The sequence below is a fragment of the Peromyscus californicus genome, unplaced genomic scaffold, assembly GCF_007827085.1.
Source record: "Peromyscus californicus insignis strain IS unplaced genomic scaffold, ASM782708v3 Scaffold_21__1_contigs__length_65335640, whole genome shotgun sequence".
NCBI classification, from domain to species: domain Eukaryota; kingdom Metazoa; phylum Chordata; class Mammalia; order Rodentia; family Cricetidae; genus Peromyscus; species Peromyscus californicus.
Genome location: NW_026294514.1, coordinates 39,036,451 through 39,055,382, shown reverse-complemented (window position 1 = coordinate 39,055,382; position 18,932 = coordinate 39,036,451). Strand labels below are relative to the sequence as shown.

General features: G+C 41.9%; 1 protein-coding gene across 25 annotated transcripts in view; it reads left to right on the top strand.

The window, feature by feature from the left end:
- Dlgap1 (DLG associated protein 1) overlaps positions 1–18,932 on the top strand; it is an 823,903-nt gene that overhangs the window by 590,580 nt on the left and 214,391 nt on the right. For all 25 annotated transcript variants that reach the window (XM_052750118.1, XM_052750116.1, XM_052750115.1 and 22 more), the window contains one exon: positions 3,994–4,208. In XM_052750118.1, the coding sequence (XP_052606078.1) occupies positions 3,994–4,208 (215 nt within the window). The remainder of the gene's footprint in view (positions 1–3,993; positions 4,209–18,932) is intronic.

Genomic DNA, 18,932 nt, shown 5'->3' with positions numbered 1-18,932 from the left:
TATCTGTGCAATGAGTCACTTACCAACTGAAGAAAAATAAGATTGTTCTCATCATTTATAATTTTCTGAGAAATCCTTGTTGCTGTGGTGATCCTGAGGCCTTTTAGTTTAGAAAAATGAAAAGTCTACATTGCTACTAGCATGGTTAGTAAATGACTAATGTAAGTGATGAACTGTGACTGTGTCAAGGACTGTAACTATACAGTTCAACAGGTGTAACAAAGCACAGCCCAGAAAGAAAATCTCAATCAAATACTGGCCAAGAGTAAGGCCCAGGCACTGCCCTGTTGAGACTCTGCCCTTCACACCTATAATGTGGCCTAGTTCCATAGACAGTTCCCTCCATTGTAAAATAAGGGAAAAACAATATCATCCCTTCCCTGTGTGGATCAAAGAAACCAACAGAGCACACTTCAGACAGTATCTGCACACCATGAGCTCAGCATAACAATGTGGAAGTTGTGATGAGAAGACCCTACTCCTGAAGGTAGCACATACGTTGGTCACAGGAAAGATCACAGAAATGACACTGGTACTGACCTCAGAGCTTCCTCTATGGTGACTAGGTTTTATGGTACCAGAAAGTGCTGTTCAGACTGGTTGGGGAGAAAACCATTACATTACATCCATGTAATGACCAGCCTAGAAAGATAAATCCATTGGTACCATAGTGGCATGCACAGTATGGAGGTAACCAGCATCTTTCTGCATGGATTGAAGGCCTACTCCAAAGGAAGGAACTCATACTTTGTACTGGAAACATGGCCAAGAACCTATTGTTGAGGAGTTCGTAGGCCCTAGGAGTGAACCTACTACTATTATTTTGCTTAGTGGACATAGCATCAAACTATCTTCCAAAAAGTTATCTTTTTCTCCTTTTATTGAAGATAGGTTCTTTTCTCATACAATATATCTTGATTACAGTTTCCCCTCCCTCTACTCCCCCCAATTCCTCCCCACCTCCCCTCCTAACCAGATCCACTCCCTTTCTGTCTCTCATTTAAAAAAAAAGAACAGGCTTCTAAGAGATAACAACCAAACATAACAAAATAAAATGTAAGATAAAACAAAACCATCACATTGAAGTTGGCCAAGGCAAACCAACGGAAGGAAAAGAGCCCCAAGAGCAGGCACAAGAATCAGAGACCCACTCATTTGCATATTAAGGGGTCCCATGAAAACACTAAACTGAAAGCTATAATATATATGGAGAGGACCTGTGTAGGCCCTGTGTTTGCTGCTTCAGTCTCTGTAAGTTCAGTGGATGGTTCAGAGGGCCTTGTTCTCCTGGTATCCTCCATCCTCTCTGGCTCTTAACCCTCTTTCCACCTCCTCTTCATCCTCGTTAGGGATGCTTCTTTTTACATAAGATGGCAGCTAATGCAGAGATTCACAACTGGTCAGAGTGTGAAGAACAAGCGACTGCAGAATCCTCTGGCTTTAATGGGTTGTCTGTATTGCACCCTTGCCCCATTGCGGGAAACAAGCAGGAAGAGGGAACGGAAAGATTGTAAGAGCTAGAGCTTCAGGAAGCCTGCTAAAAAATAATCAGTGTCTTCTAGACATGACAAGGCCATTGTACTCATGATCTCACGGCAACTCTGGATACCTGCCCAAGATCAAGCCAGTCTATGCTCCTGCATGGGCGGGGAGAGGCTCACAAGGCCCCACCCCTGGATAAGGGGCTCTTAGCAGTCGATGGCATTTTGATTACATAGCAAAGCCCATGATTTAAGGAGGAGAGAACAGTGCTTCTGATAGTGAGTGTGTAATTTCACTTTCCACAGTGGATAAAATTTATAAGTCTATGTCTAATGTAGGTAAGAGTCATCCTGGACAATTTTCTTAACACTTTTAAGCTTCAAATTCACAGACTATTTCTCGTAAAAGCGTTCCGATTTTTGAAGTTCAACTGGAGCACTCTTTTATGTTTTCCAGATTTTTTTTCCAGATATAGTCTGTGTTATTTTTTTTCTTTAATGTTTTATACAATATATTTTGATCAGGTTTCCCCTGCCCTAACTCCTCCCAGATCCTCCCTACCTACCCAACTTTAGCGCTCTCTCTCGCTCTCTCTCTCTCTCTCTCTCTCTCTCTCTCTCTCTCTCTCTCTCTTTCAAAAAAAACAGCATACAAAAAGGAATATCAAAGCAAGCAAACAAGAAAAAAGATAAAAGTTGCCAAAACAAATGTAATCAATAACCCACCGAGTTTACTTTGCGCTGGCCAGCTACTCCTGGACAAGGGGACTTCCTGGAGTGAGACAATGTGAGCATTTTTCAATCCCAAGGCTTCCCTCATGTCCTTTGTCAGCTCTCTGACCCCCCCCCCCCCAGCTTTTCATAGGAAAATTGCAGAAAGAAAATAAAAGCACAGAGTTACACTGATAAAAATAAGTCACTGGGAGCAAACTGCTGAGCAAGGTTGCACGTGGCTGGTGAGCTACTGTGTCACTTTCCGTAACCAGGAACCACTAGCATCTAAATACTCCATCCCAATATGCAAGGAGCTGATGTTTTATCCCTGGATATGGTGGTACCCACCTTTAATCCCAGAATACAGGAGGCTGAGGCAAGTGGACTGAGAGTTCCAAGCCAGCTTGGGCTACACAGCGAGTTACTGGCCTGCCCATGAGACCCTAACACACATACATATATACATACATACATACATACATGCATGCATACATATGTGTGTATGTGTATGTATATAAATGTATATGTATTCATTTGATCTTATCATTGCAAACCTGACCAGTTCAATGGAGCTCCCCCAGGTCTCTTTCTCCCATTTTCATTGCTGACAGGGCCGTGCTTCTAGTGTCTCTTTAGTGCATATCCCATTATGGCATGGCATCTTCAACTTGTAAGCATGTTGATTTAGAGGTAGTCCTAGGTTCATGTATCTGCTCATCCCTATTGTAAGCATGTCAGTGGTAAAAATCAGCCTCACCCTGGTTTGTCTCTTGATTAAGCCCCGTACAGGGTACGATGCATTGTGGGCTCTTTTTACTTCTTGAAGGATAAAGCCAGTGGTTTTTATGTGTTTCTTTCACCAGTGGATGAAGAATGGAGCTAAATAGGAACTAGGTTGAGTCCTTGCTGAGATAGAAAACAAAAGGAATTGGAAGTAATGTCATCATGTAATAAATGTAAAACAGAATATATAATGCCCTGCTCAGCTTAACAAATGGTTGTAGAAAATATGAGGAAGCATCCTCTGTGTGGACTCTATAGTGAGGAATGCAGAACAAGATCCAGCAAAACTTGAGGAGAAAGAAACTGACTGCTAACTCTCCCAAGTCGTAGACCAAGCCGGATGGCAAACAGGGAGATGCTTTCAGTAAGCGTAGTGTGTGTTGTATGTGCATGCTGGAGAGGCCAGCAAGAACAAATACTGAAATAAGGTGATTGGCTATTATGAAAACATTGCTGGAAAACCTCCCAAAAGGTGCTTTAATCAGATCCTCTGAGACCAGATAAAAATTAAAAAGAGCTCAGAAAGAGTGGATGAGTGGAAAGTAAATGCAACTGAACAGAGAAGTTGTCAGAAAGAAAAGAGCAGACACGGGATAGTACAGCCGTGAAGTCAGAAAAACCAGGATGAAGCAGAGAACATCCCCGACTCCCAAGTGCTGATGGAGACAGGTCAATGAAAAGTTCAGATCAAATGGCTTTCCTCTCCATCACATTCTTCCACCTCAGCTGTTATAAGAATGAGAAAGTTGAGAAGTGTAAGTTACCAGAGCCAGGGAGTTCCCACTTTCCAGATGCTCCGTGCTTGACTAAGATTGCAACATGGGTGTGCATGTGTTAAAATTATTTTCAAAATGGTTACAGTAAAACTTGAATATTAAAAAACTAATGTCTGAGAGTTAGATAATTAATCTCTATTCCAGAGTCATACAAAAAAAAAAAAAAAAGACAAGGACAAGAAAAAAGTTAAAAAAGTTCACTTTTATTGAAACTGAACTTCTCTTTCCTGTCTGACTAGGTTCCCCAAGATGAATGGACAGGGTACACACCTCGTGGGAAAGATGATGAGATCCCATGCCGAAGGATGCGAAGTGGCAGCTACATCAAGGCCATGGGCGATGAGGACAGCGGGGACTCAGACACCAGTCCCAAGCCTTCTCCCAAGGTGGCTGCAAGAAGAGAAAGCTATCTCAAGGCTACACAACCCTCCCTCACAGAGCTCACCACACTCAAGTGAGTAATCCTACTACCTCTGTGCTTCCCTTATCCCCCTGTGTCAGCGCCCGGGGTCCGACCGATGACTAGCTGGAGTGGAGCAGGAAACATCCTTCAGATACAGTGGCATAATGACTAGCCTATTGGTTTTGACATTGAATTTTGACTTGTAAATACCAGTGTCGTCAAAGACAGGGAAATGTAGGTGTACTCTTAACCCCCAAAGGCAATCAGAATGTTTCTGGAAAAAAAAAAAAATCTGGTCAATGAAAGGACCCACGTACTCCATTTTGGAACCTTTTTTTCAGCCACTAAATATACAAGGGAACTCTTCCTTGGAAGACTTGGATTTTCAGAAAATTATGTAATGTGATGGAGATGTTTATGTCAGAGAACTGTATAGAATGTAATCATGCTGGGAAATTGGGTAGTGCATGATAGTTCTTGATAAGTATGTTTGAATTTTAACTCCACACATATTATAGTTTGCAAGACCTTAAAAGTGTTTTTGTTTATTTTGAAAAATTGAGTATGAATCTTTATATGTGTGCTGTTTGGAGAAAAACAACTTTGTAAAGGAAACAACTAAAACTATTTTTTTTTGAGACAATGTCTCACTGTGTTGCCCTGGCTGGCCTGGTGCTCACTGTGTAGTCCAGGCTGACCCTGAACTCAACAGAGATGTGCCTGCCTCTGCCTCCTGAAAGCTAGGATTAAGGGCCTTGTCACCACACCCAGCCCAGACACTGATTACTTCAAACAGATCTAATTTTTTATATTGTTTATAGAGAGTAAGTCAGAGCCTTAGAATATAGATCATTTGGACCTAGAAGGTATATTGTGGGTAATTAGTATTTTTAAAGTACCCTCTTTGTAAAATACATGTGACTATTACTATTCATACACTTGCCTTAGGTTACAGAGTGAAATATTAAGAGACAGATAAAGCAGAAAAGGACAAAGCAGCTGAGTTAAGGTATAAATGTAAAAATACAAATCAGATTATTGATCAAGGACACTGAAAAGCAGCTGATTAATCTATAACAAGAATTATTTAAGTAACGAAGGGCATAAGGCATAACGAAGGGCATACAGGAAAATCTAGTCTTGGGTCCTTTTCAAGGGACCATATGGAATTGCTCTGAAGTCTTTTTAATTGAAGATTAGCGCTGATCCATTAGTTAGCTAAACCACAAAGAGAACTTGTTCTTTCTACCCTTCCCATGCCTGTGTTCCTTCACTTTGATTTTGTGTGTTACTAATCAGGGCTGTCATCACAAATTCAGCACAAACAGCCAATTTCCTGCTTCCTAGCACAGGAAGTTAGACATGTTGGGGTGCACACCTGCCAAAACCTTCAGAGGTCAAGCCTTCCTTGTTTCTTCTGGATTCCAGTTGAGGCCAGCAGCACTTGGCATCCCTTGGCTGACATTACATCACTCTCACGACACCAGCCGTAGCATTAGGGAACTCCCTAATCAGCCTCATGTTACCTTGATTAAATCTGTAAGACCTTGTTCTTGCTGTGAGTATTCACAGATACTGGCATTGTATCTGTCTGGGGGACGTGAGTCAGCCTACAACGTGACTGCCGGATAGAATTTGGTTGTGGACATTTATCTGAAAAGGGAAACAAATCTCTGTTGAATTTCGACACACCTGCAAGAGACACACAAAAAAATTAAATAGTAAACTGATTTTGTGAGAGAGAGAAAAAAAAAAAGATGGTGAGCCAAAGTGTTGTGAAGTGAGGGTAGCCAGAAACCCTGGCCAAGTGTGTGTGTGTGTGTGTGTGTGTGTGTGTGTGTGTGTGTGTGTGTGTGTGTGTGTGTATGTATAGTAGGCCGTAAAATATCTCTCTACAAGAGATAATAATTGTCACAGTCATGGTGTGAAAAGACAAGTGAAGGCAGGCAGGGGGCAAGAAGTCACATTAGTCCTTCAAGTTTATCTGAAATGAAGAGGTGAGGATGGGCAGCCTCCAGCATCCTCCCCCATCCAGAGCATCCTGTCAGGTCATCTGCAGGACATGCTGGACACATTAACTAAGTGACACCTTGGGCCTTAGGTGACAGCAGACAATGATTGCTACTGCTCACCACTATACACAGAGATGAGGTGAACAGACAGGAGAAGGGCTGTGAGAATAACGAAGAAAGCCTTGGGGAAGCAGGAGACAGGCAGATTCTGAACTCAGCATTCCCTGTTTTGCACTAGGGACATTCTACTGAAAACTCTTCCCAGAAACACATCCCTTGAAATTAATTCTCCTTCGCTTTCTACCTAATACTCATTCACTAACTTCCTGGGTCATATCTAGACATCCATATTCTTTTATTCTCCAGAAGTTTTAAGAGCAGAAAGAGACTCTCAAAGAGGCAAATAGTGACTGCTCACTGGTGTGTCCAGCTTTATGACATTGTGACATGCTGTCATCTACAAAGTTCATGCTCAAGAACCGTGTGATTGAGTCACCAAAAAGTGTCAATGTTTTAAGTAAGTTTATGGTTGGTTTTGAGGGGGGTGGGGGGGCGCACTCATCTGAGGCACTTGTAGTCCATGGACCACAGGTCAGACACTCCTGGAGGAGGATGTTGACGTCAGTGAAATGCTCAAATTGAGTGTGAGTAAGTGAGGGCTATTTCTAGTCTCCAGACTGATGGAAACTCAAAATGGAAATCAGTTTATTCACAAATTTTTTAAAAAATGTTTTTCATTACTCAGTATAGAGTTTCATCAAGCCTTCTCTGTGTTGAACCCTATTCCTCAGCGGGCCAGAGAATGTCTGAGCACTGTACAATCGTGCCTTTCTTCTCTGTGTGAACATGACATTCCCCACAATTATTCCTAAATCTACTTCTCAGCATTAATTTCTCCCTGTCCTGTTTCATGAGTCCCATGTATTACCACAGTCTACATATTACATTCCCATCATACTCAGTCACATACGATCATTTACTGACATCTAGCTTAACCATACTGAAGGAGAAAAAGTCGAAAGTGTCATGATTTGGACTCAATCCTGTCTTATTTCTTGGTGGTGTTTTGACTGGAGTCATTATTTTTCTAGAAGTTTGAAGCTTTTAGTCCCTCATGCAAAAAAAAAAAGATACCCAGATCCTGGAATTCTAGTTCCCCCAAAAAAAGAAAACTATATTTATGTTCCTACTTCTTTGACATTTAAGTCAATTTTTTTTTCCTCCTTCCTCCTCAACAATTCACAGCTTTAGGAATGAATCATCGACATGAACCAAGATAACTAAAATTAGTCAAGTGGGACGGGGACAACATTGCGTCTGAGGCTTTCCACTCCCCTCTTCTCTCGGAGATGGAGAGAGCACTCCTACTCTTCCTTCCATTGTTTTTCTTCTTGTTTTCCAAAAGCATCTCGAGAATTTGTCCATGTGTCAGCTCCTTAATGTTAGTGATTGGGTCTTCAGCACACGAACCCTACAGGCAGGTGAACATTCTGAAACCATGAGAAGGCTGGACGGTGGAGTCCATCTTCGGACTTGCCGAGCTCCGTAGTAACTCCTGTCTCTCTCACGTTCCTCTTCCTCATCACTCCACTGACCCTTCACTTCATCTCTAGCTTCTCCTTCTTCTATGATGAGCTGACAGTGCACCTGTAATGACATTGTCCCAAGAAAATTAGTATAATGTTTTCCCAAGAAGCTTCTTGAATATTCAATAATAAATTTTCAGGTAAGTAAGGAAGAAGCTTGGGAGTTAGAGTTTTTTTTCAAAACACATCCCCGCAGTTCAGCTCTGAAAAAACATAGGTCTTTTATCTAAATTCTTTATAATTTTGTTTGTTATCCAAGCTAGACTGCAGAATGCTATAATGGTTGGTTAAAATCATGCCCAAACCAGTCTTGAATTTTATTTCACTCAAATATGCTATAGAAGAAATGTTCTAAAATGATACTAAGTGAGCTGCCCTTTAAAACATTCTAAAAGTAGGTAGGGTTTGTTGACACATGACTAATCCCAGCAGTCAGGGGGCAGAGGTAGATAGATCTCTGTGATCTATGTAGTGAGTTTCAGGCCAACCAAGGCTATCTCATGAGATCCTATCTCAAGAAAATGACAAATAATAATAATAATAATAATAATAATAATAATAATAATATGAGATACTCTAAAGTTAAGTTCAAATACCCAGTAATCCAAAGCAAATAATGCTTTAAAGTTTCCTCATTTTTTTTATCCCTTCATCCCAGCAGTAGGTGAAAAAAAATCCCCAGGGGGAGAAAATACCTTCTTAAACCACTGAGGAAGACCCCTGGCTTTATAGTGGGACCAGTCTGGGCTCTTAGCAATTTACACAGTGACAACACGTGACTTCAAAGGGGTTAATGTCCAGTCCTGTATTTCAGATGGTTTATCCTCTTCATCTTTATTTATTTCCCAACTCCTCACTTTCTGAAAGATAAATTAATTACTATTCTCCTGTTGTGACCAAATAGACAACAAAAAAGCAACTCATGGGAGAAATAGTTCATTTTAGCTCACAGTTTGAGAGGGCATGGTCTGTCCTAGTCTGGAGATATGGCCACGCTCACAGCACCTGGAATTCCTTCCATCTGGACAGTCCATGAAGCAGAGAGCTATAAATGGCCCCCTTTTCCTTTTTTGTTCAGAATGGGAGCCCATTCCATGAGGTAGTATTATATTACCCTCAGTGTGGGTAACTCTTTCCTCCCCTTAAACATCTCTGACTACAGCTGTGGTTGATATAGTGTATACCTTAATAAACTTATCTGGGGATTCAAGTACAGAACAGCCACTAAATTAGACATAGAGGCCAAACAGTGGTGGCACACACACCTTTAATCCTATTACTCGGGAGGCAGAGATCCATCTGGATCTCTGTGAGTTTAAGGCCACACTGGAAACAGAGCCAGGCATGGTGGCACACACCTTTAATCCCAGAACTTGAGATCTCATGTCTTTGCTTGCAAAGGACACAGCCTTTAATCCCAGGAAGTGGTGGCAGGAAGCAGAAAGGTATATAAAGCGTGAGGACCAGGAACTAGAGGCTTTTAGGCAGTTCTGCTGAGATCCCTTCTGGGTGAGGACTCAGAGGCTTTCAATCTGAGGATTCATAGATACAGGAGTTGGCAAGGTGAGGTTGCTTGTGGCTTGTTCTGTTTCTCTGATCTTCCAGCTTTCACCCCAGTATCTTGGCCCTAGATTTTTTTTATTATTATTAATAAGACCATTTAAGATTCTTGTTACAATACAGCCTTACAGATATTCCCATAGCTGTGCCTCCAAGGTGATTCCAAATCCAGTCGAGATGACATTGACAATGAAGATGAGCCATCGTACTTGGTGAAACGTCGAGTATCTCTTTCCCTTTGGCTAATGGCTCAACATCTCTGAACAAATCTCAGGCTTTCAGCATGAGCAGAAGCTCTAAGCTGACCCCTCCACACCTAGGCTGTGGCAGCCAGCATTAGTAGATCCCAGCACTGATAGTTGAACATTAGATAGACTCCCTTAGCCTGGACTCAATGACCCCTGTTGTCTGTAGATGTCATTGCTCATCTACATGCAAGGTCTCTGAGGAACTTCTTGGCACTAATGAAGAAAATATAAGGATGAAGCATAGAAAGAAAAAAAACGTTTACTCACAATTTAAAGACAAGGGAAAACAGTATTAGCAAGTAAAATGGCCTTGAGAAATGCCAGTATTCAGCTTCAACTTTAAAATGAAGGTCTATCTCAAGAGCATAAAGACTTGTTTGTCTTTGTCTGAGTCTCTTTTTTCTTTCTAGACGCACTGTGTCCCTGTTTGTTCCTCACACTCCACATGCCCCTCCTACCCACCGACTGTTCTTCATGTTGTTTCTCTTCCAAGAAAAGGAAGAGGGTGGAAGAGAATGGAGCATTGCTATTTTTTTAACCAAAGATATGAACCATATTTAAGAACATAGCAATATACATCATCCATCTTGGTCCTAAGTATGTGAAATGTCTCTGCTCTTTTGTTGTCTTTTCCCATTCTTTCTATTCTATTCCCGAATTCTTTCCCATTCCTCTCCTACCTTTCCCAGAGCAGAACTGTGACATAAACTAGCTCACACTCCATACAATCATAAGGAGGACAGAAGAATACAACCAGACACTACACGTTGTAAATTTACACCCTCAGTGACAATAATACTTGCTTTCACTGTCCCCAGGCTTTCCAACTCCCTTCTCACTTTCCAAAATAATAAGTGGGGAAATGTTAAAACAGGAGCATCATTCTTGCTCATAGATAAATTATCACTTGCTTGTAGGCAAAGATCTGTTCAACCCCTGCTGGAATGAGCCATGACTGAACAGAGGAAACAGCTAGTATAAGGAATGGCCTGCTGCTCCAATCCCTGGTCACCAGGCAAAGCCTCAAAAAACTGGTCCTTCCCTGGGATTTGAAAGCCCACCTTCGGATACCATTAGTCCGTTGAATATTGTGGTCCATCCCCTATCCTATACCTTACTATACGGTTCCTCTTTTAAAAGTCTATATTAGAAGGAAATTTTTCTCAGATTGAACTGTCTTGGAATGACCTTGGTCCCAGCAGAAAGAGAAGCATGTGTGTGTGTTTAATGGATGTGAAAAGAAGCTTGAATACACAGATTAGAAAGCAAAAAAAGATGTTTACATCTCTTTGGGATTCTTTTCAATAATTTTTAATTATATGTATACATGTGTATCTGTGTGGGTATGTGCACATGAGTGTAAATGCCAGCAGAGACCAGAAGAGGGCATCAGATCCCCTGGACCCAGAGTTAAGGATGGTTGTGAGCTACCTGATGTGGGTTCTGGGAGCTGAACCCAGGTCCTCTGGAAGAACAGCAAGAGCTCTTAAGTGCTGAGCACCTCCCCAGCCCAGATACTTACACCTTCACAAAGTTCTCAGTACATGACTGAGCACAAGAGTTTTATACACTTACTTTCATTTTAGTCACCACAACTCTTTACATGTGATTTAGATACTTTTACAGGGGAGTCATCCGAGTCTCACTGAGACTGAATAATTTGTCCAAGGTGAACTCTCAAGCACAGTAAGAGTTAAGATTCGAGCCTGTGTGCTTAATGAAGAAAAGACAGAGAGCTGGGTGGAATGGACAACTTACTAAAATAACAGTGAACTGTTTATGAAGGGATTTTTAAGGAAGGGAAAAATGAAGTCAAAAGAGTGTAAACAGCCCAGGAAAAAGAGAAACTCGAATTAGATAGAAAAAATGAAGACTGGGTTCAAGGTGGTGTCAGAGGCTCAGTGAGGTGACTTCTGACCCAGAAGTATAAGCGGAAGACACGTACTTATGACTAGAAGGAATTTGAGAATGTTCTTCCTCAGGCATGGCCTGGGATGAAGGAAGGAAAACCAAATGGCCAAAGGATCAGAGGTGCAAGAGGTGTTAGCTGACAGAAGACAGGGGCAGAAGACTCAGCCTTCTTCAGAAGGCTACAGACTGACGTTGCATCCTTGACAGACTACACAGAGCTACGTAAACAAAACCAGGGTGGCAGAGGGCTATGAGCAGGGAAGGAACTCAGATTAGGGTTCTAGCAGCAAAAACTCTGTTCCCCCAGATAGAGCTGGTCAAGGATGCTGTCCACTCCCCTGTGAGGGAGGAAGACTCCTGTTTGCAAAGAGCCTTAAAGTCTCTATGTCTTGCCTGTATGCTGGCTGGCATTCCTTCAATGCAATACCTCTACACCTGTTGAAGTAACAGGTAAAGAGAGCGCCCTAGTTATAATTAGATAGTGTCCATGTAATCTACTCATTGACTCATGCAGTAAACTTTTATCCAGTAACTGTACTATTTAACTCATTTATACTTTTGTTTCAATACTTGCACTAAATATATTATTAAGATCTGATATTCCAGATCTCTCTCTCTCTCTCTCTCTCTCTCTCTCTCTCTCTCTCTCTCTCTCTCTCTCTCTCTCACACACACACACACACACACACACACACACACACACACACACACGAATCCAGAAGATTAGCACAACAGTGAGTAAGAAGCTTAAAATTCAGAAGCCGGAGGTATCAGTGTTGATGTGTGCCTTAGTGCGTTTTCTGTTGGTATAACTGAGCAAAACAGAGTGGGTAATTATTAAAACTGGAAGTTTTTAAGAAATAAAATTAGTTATTTGGCTCACTACTATGAAGGATGGGAAATTCAATCACACAATGCAGCATCTAGTTTCTTATTTCCTCATAACATGGTGGGGAACATCGCAGGAATAGATATGGCAGGGGCACCATGGGCAAAGACCAGGTATACTGTCTCCAGTCTTCTTCCTCTTCTGATTAAGCCACTAATACCACCATGGAGGCCCCACCCTCAAGACTTCATCTAATCCTCAACGCCAGATATCATTAACACAGGCCCTTGAAAACTGTTGCCAATGCATGAACATACATTGTCAGGGAAAGAAGACATCAAAGCATAACAATGGTTTTGTTGGGAATTTTTTCTGGTTAGAGCAGTCTACTTGGCATAGGGAAGAGAATTTTGATGTGGGAGTATTTATTTTTTTTTTTTTTGCTTTTTATTATGAGATGCTATTGGATCAGAATAGTTCAAGTTTTACTAGTTTTACTTTCTTCTTGTATCCTTTGAGAAACCTCTTTCCTCGTCTTAGACAGTAGGACATCACACAGGATGAAAAGCTTCTTCAACAGGAATTCCAGCCAGCTGTATAGAATGCGGCCTCTAACCCTGTTTGGAAGAAGCCTATATAACTGTGTGTTAACAGATGATGCATTTGGAAGAGCAAGACCATCTATACCCCCGTGTAGCAAACAGGAGAAAGTCAACACCACAGCCCAGAGTTCAGGTTACCTACAAGGAAGAGAAATCAACACTTAGAGAAGCCCTCCTGAGCAATCTTGTTAATGCTATGTTATGCTTCCCTGGGGGCTTTTGCCAATACTCCTTGGAGTCTTAAGTGTGATGCACAAAACATCTACACAAGATTTGTCCAGGCTGAGAAGCCTAAGACATCAGCGCAGGGTCAGCACTGTCCTCCTACCTTGAAAATGTGCCAATCCTACATTTTCAAGCTGAGCTTGTGAGATGACATTTCAGCTCCCTAAATACACCCATCTCCTCTTAGATCTTTTCTTTCTAGTGGTGGAGTTGCCACTGTCCACAATACAGTGACAAAGTATTGTGGGTTTCGCTTCAAACGTCTTTGAGCTTTATGGCTTCACCATTTCTCACTTGAATGATTCTGATGAACCAATTTGTTCTCTTTCTGTTCTAGCTCTTTCCAAAGACTTTCTATGAGGCTACTGAAAAACTCACCTCAGAATCTCATTTTGCCTGTGCACAATAGAACGTTCTGAGGCATCAATGGCCACTCTTTGAGCTCTTTTCCTTCTATCCCTCTACACATTTTCCTAGGTTTCAATCATAGGGAGGTCTTGATTATTCTGGAGTCTATATATTAGGCCTTAGACCTGAGCTAGAGAAGATAAGCTACATTAAAGTGGGTGCTTTCGAACAGTCTTGAAACCGAAGACTTCCAGCAACTACAGGTGATTCCTTGTACACACTGTATGTTCACCTGGGGTCATTAGAGAACTCTGCTCACCATGATTACCCCTGAACCAAGTGTGGATACTCCACAGCAAAAAGCTTAAGCTCACCAAAGCAGAGCCAGAGCAGAAGGCTTTAAAACTTGCAGCTGGAAGTGGAACAAGCCACCTCTCTTCCAGTTCCATTGGCAAAAGCTAATAATGACACAACCATGCCTGATTTCAAAGAGCTTGGCAACCTGACCCCAAGCTAGGACATAAACACAAAACACTCTCTGTCAAACAGCTCTAAAGACAACCAAAGCCCATCCTTCTGAACTCTAAATATTTAACTTACTCTCTGTCCCGTAAGAAAAATAGATTCCTGCTCACCATCAAATGGGAAGAAATCCAGAAGCCTCGTCCTTTTCTGGGAAAATATCTGCATTAAATTTTATATCCTGTGGCAGATGTGTGATAGTATGTGCCACAGAGAAGGAGACGTGGTCCAGATGTATCTGTGTGACATAGAGTCTCAAAAGGACAAATGACCTGCCTCCTACATATCTAATATAATTGTAAAATAAGAGCAAAAGAAAGATCCCTAATCAACACTCTGACTAGGAGAGGAGACAGGATCACAGAAGGCATGGACCCACAGCGTTCCTGCTGGGTAGGATGTTGCAGGGTCTCTGCCTTGGAAAAAGCAGTATTTCTTGATGAAGCTGCAATTCTGTTCCCTGGGAGCAACTTCTTGTCTATTGTTCTCCATGTCTCTGAGCCTCCTCTCTGGAAGGACATTTCTGTTATCCTCCTTAACTAATCCATAGTCCACTCCAAGGAACATTTGTTTCCTAGGAGCCCAAGTGGTATTTCAGAACTCCTCCAGAGACACATCTTTTGATCTAATCTCATGGTGCCTTGACTAGTACAGCTCCATAATACTGCAGACACCCTCTTATCACTTGTCTCCAGTGAGTTCCTCGACCTGATTACCATGCTAACAGGATCCACATAGATGCATCCTATCGGGGCTCGGATTGTTTGCCTTCTTATCCGTATGCCTCCATCTTAGAGACTCTCAGCTCATTGAGAGTTAGAGAACCAGGCTTATTAACTTTTTTCTTCCTAATGATTTTCTCTAATCAGAAGGATCTTCTTAATTGTATCTTCTTCTAATTTCTCTGAATTGTTCAGAGGGTTAAACAATGGAGAAAGGTGGGCATGTCCTTGAATGGAACTTTGCCACAAGAGGTGAGTCTCACATTCCCTCGTCATTCAAAGTTCCTCTGGTTTTGTTTTTCCTTCTGTAAGTGAGTTTCAAACCAGTTCCTTGTTCCAGTTCTCAAATGTCTAAATGATTTACTCTTTCACTGCTACTTGGAAAAGGAGCTCCTTTTTCTCTGAATTTGTTTCTTTCCTAACATTAAATAGCTTGTCAGATGTTGCCAACAGCAACCAATATATGTTATTAACACTATGTTATAGTTCACTTGTTACATCATCTCTCTTCCAGGTTGTAGAAAACAGCTTACAAAATCACTCCCTGGGAAGCATCAATCAACACTTTCTAATGACAATTGTTTGCTGGTGACTACCAAATCCTGAAACCATAAGGCGTGTACTTTGAGATTTTTGTCATTCTTATTGTTACAGGAACATCTTATTTCTGATACCAGCTTATGCCCCAGCAAGAATGGGTTAAGCTGGGCTCGGCTGATAAGCAATTCCCAGATGCTCACAATTTAATTCCTGCTCTGCTTATCGTAGTCACTCTCATACTCCGAACGGCAGCAGCTCCACCTTAGCACCTGCTTCCACGGTTGCCAAGTAACAAAGGGGATGTGGTAAACTGAGCACCGTTTCCTAGAAGTGGGACGCAGCTTGGACTTACATTTCACTGCTAGAGCAAGCTACACAACCACACCTCATTTCAAAGAGGCGGGGAAGAGCTGTACTACCATAAGCCTGGGAAATTGAGAACTGGGTCTGTTCGGTGAGCAGCAGTCACCACACCTCAAGGTCTTCCTTCATGCTCTTCCCTCCTATGCGCTGCCGTTGCTGTCCCTTGCCCTCCCACAAAATACCCAAGCACACAGCCCAGACTCTGATGCTAGATATCTCAGTTCAAACGCTTGTCTCTGTCACTTTAAGGCACATACTATGGAAAATTATTTGACCATTCTATGCCTTGGCTTCCTCATCAATGATTCAGGGATAAGATTAGTAATTATGGAGATTCAAGATGTGAAGCCCTGAGCACATGGAAGATGTGCTCTTACAGCTTAGCTGCCATCATTGTCTCCATTGTTATGTGCTACTATCCCAGGAAGTTCATTTCCAATTCCTAAAATAACAAAGAATAGACTAGATGAATATTTCCATTCTTCTAAACCTTCCTCTGAAACTTAACCACTTTCCCACGGCCAATATTTCTTCTTCCTAAGAACTCCCAGGGTGAATATTTGTGAAGATAATTAGCCTTCTTGTGCCTTTTCTATTATAATTTCTTTCTCCCTAGTGTAAAAGACAAGTAATGCTTGTGCATCTTTTGGCACAGGATTAGCCCCAAGCAGATGCTGAATATGTGGTCCCCATGCCACCACCATTCCTGCGTTCCTAAGGTAGGTTGAGTAATGGTTTCACACAGTGGCATCAGTCTGCAATCCTTGGGGTGAATGGCCATCCAGCTTCTGCCAGAAGTCTTTTTGTTGTACTCTCTCAGATTCTTCAGCCTCCCCATGCTTCAGAATCTGGAGTTCTCTAAAAAGCTGTTTCCTCTCAACCCTGCTTAGCACTGCCAGCCCACCTGGAGGCTGGAAACTCAGTCTGTCAGGTATGCATTATCGTGTTAAAAATATCTACACAGCCATCCCTAGTATTGTCATCCACTTTGAACATTGGAATATTTCCTTTAGTTTATCTGGGATTCCCTAAGAGTCTATTTGATTAATGAGTCCTTTTAGAATTGGAGAGAGGTCTTCTTCCATGTCCACACTAACTGCTCCGTACTTTGAAAAACTTGTTTGGGAATTCACATAAGCCAAAGAGCAGGAGAGGTGTTTGATCATCTCTGCTGATAAATAGCACTATTTTCCTTCTCTATGGCTCTCTTTTCAAGATTAATAGCTGCAAATAACTCTCTATTCAGAATTCTCAGTACATCTTGTTTGATCCCAATGTTCTCAAAAGGAATTGAGTTGACTTTAACAAAAAGATTCACGGGTTTTCTCCTTATCAGCCAATGCCCGGCTCTGTCCAGTGTCTTAAGCTCTAGCCCTCTGTTTTCTGTGCCAACTTGCTTCCTCTCTATGACTCATGGAACCGTGGGGACTTTTCCCCCCAAGCAATCTGGGGACTGCCTGCACCATCTGGACGTTGTTCTTGCCTTTCATCCTAGAACCTTCTTCCAGTTTTTTGGATCACTTCTCTTTCCCAGAAAAGGCAGAGCTGAGAACTCTTGGCATAGATCTAGGTTACCAATTGCATGTAACATTGCCCATACCTGAGTCATTCCCTGGACCAGACTTGAGAAGAAGTTCTTACTCTGTTCGTGGTACAGATATTTAAGGTTTGGCTTATCCTAAGCCTGTCTCTTCAGAGCCTTAGATTAAAGAGCTAGTTGAGAACCACTGATTGACTTTCCTTACTCTGAAGAAAGGTTCTTCTCAAGGTCATGGCTCAATGATACTTGCTGCCAAGCCTGGGAACCTGGGTTCAATCCCCAAGACCTACATAATGGAAGGCATGAACCTACTCTCCCAAACTGTTCTCTGACCTCCCCATATATGTTGTGGCACATACACAGTGAATAAATAAATGTAATAAAAGCATTTTTAGTAGGGAGGTGTGTCAGAGTTTTAGATGGAGAAAAGCTGGAGATGCGCATAGCTGGCCGTTAGTCAGTGTATTCCTGTTGTACTTGATACTGGAACCGAATGCCTCCCATAAACAAAAGGAGGAAGACTTTGTTCGGGCTCATGGTGGGCAGAAATCAGAGAGAGGGGCCAAATACAGAAAGAGCCAGGGCAAGATATGAGGCCAAAGTCTACCGTCAGTGACCTACTTCCCATAACTAGACCTCCCGTCTCCTTCCTTTTTCACCTCCCAATAATGCCATCAGATTATGAATGTCTGCCAATGAATGAATCCATCATCGGTCAAGTCAAAGCCCTCGTGACCTAATTGACTATGGAAATACCGTCTCAGATAAACCTAGATAAGGTTTTTTAATGCTTTATTAGTATGTATTAATTAAACATAATAAGGGTTTCATTGTTACATTTTCATACATATTCTAATATGTTTCGCTCATGTCCCCTACTTTTGTCCCCCTTACCGTACCCAATAACCCCCTGTGTCTAGAGGCCCCGTTCACTGATGCCCTGGTGGGTATTTATTAATCCATCAATTGACAATCAAAATTAACCAACACAATCATCTTTTCATCACTGTGACAAACCGCCTGATATACGAAGATAAAAAGGCAGAGTTTGTTTGGGCTCATGGCTTTGACCATCGAGCCATCTCTCCAACACCAGACCACATACTTCGGAGGTTTTGGTACATGGTTGAATGGTTCCATTGCTTTGGGGTCTGTGAGGCTGAGCATCATGGTGGAGAATGTAGCATTAGAACAAACCTGCTTACCAAATGGGCAGCATGGACGCACAGAGTATGAGTTATAAAGATACTCGTCACCCTCCAGCCACCCAACAGCACCACAGGCTGGTGACTAAGGTCTCCACATATGGGCCTTTAGGAGATGTTTGAGATCCAAGCCATGACATTGACCACATTCATCAAGCTCAACACTGCATTGCCTCATTAAAGAGAACCAGTTCACAAAACTGAGTCCTATCAGCTGATGGTGGCTATTGGGGGACAAAATAATGAAAGAGGTCTAACAAGACCCAGAAAACAGGAATTATGATCCTATGTGACACAAGTACCCCCTATACATAAAAATTCTTAGTTTCATATATGACCTTTCAGAAATGTTCTGTGCATATATATTGCATATTTTTTTTCTTTGCAGGAGGGACAAGGTCTTGCTGTATGACTCGGGTTGACCCCAAATTCATAATATTCCTTTCATCCACCTAATAAGTTGAGATTGCATGCATGTGCCCACTACACATACATTATATACAGCACAAGTCTAAACTCTCTTTAGAAACACTGTTCTACACCTTGCCCTTTTCTCCTCAAC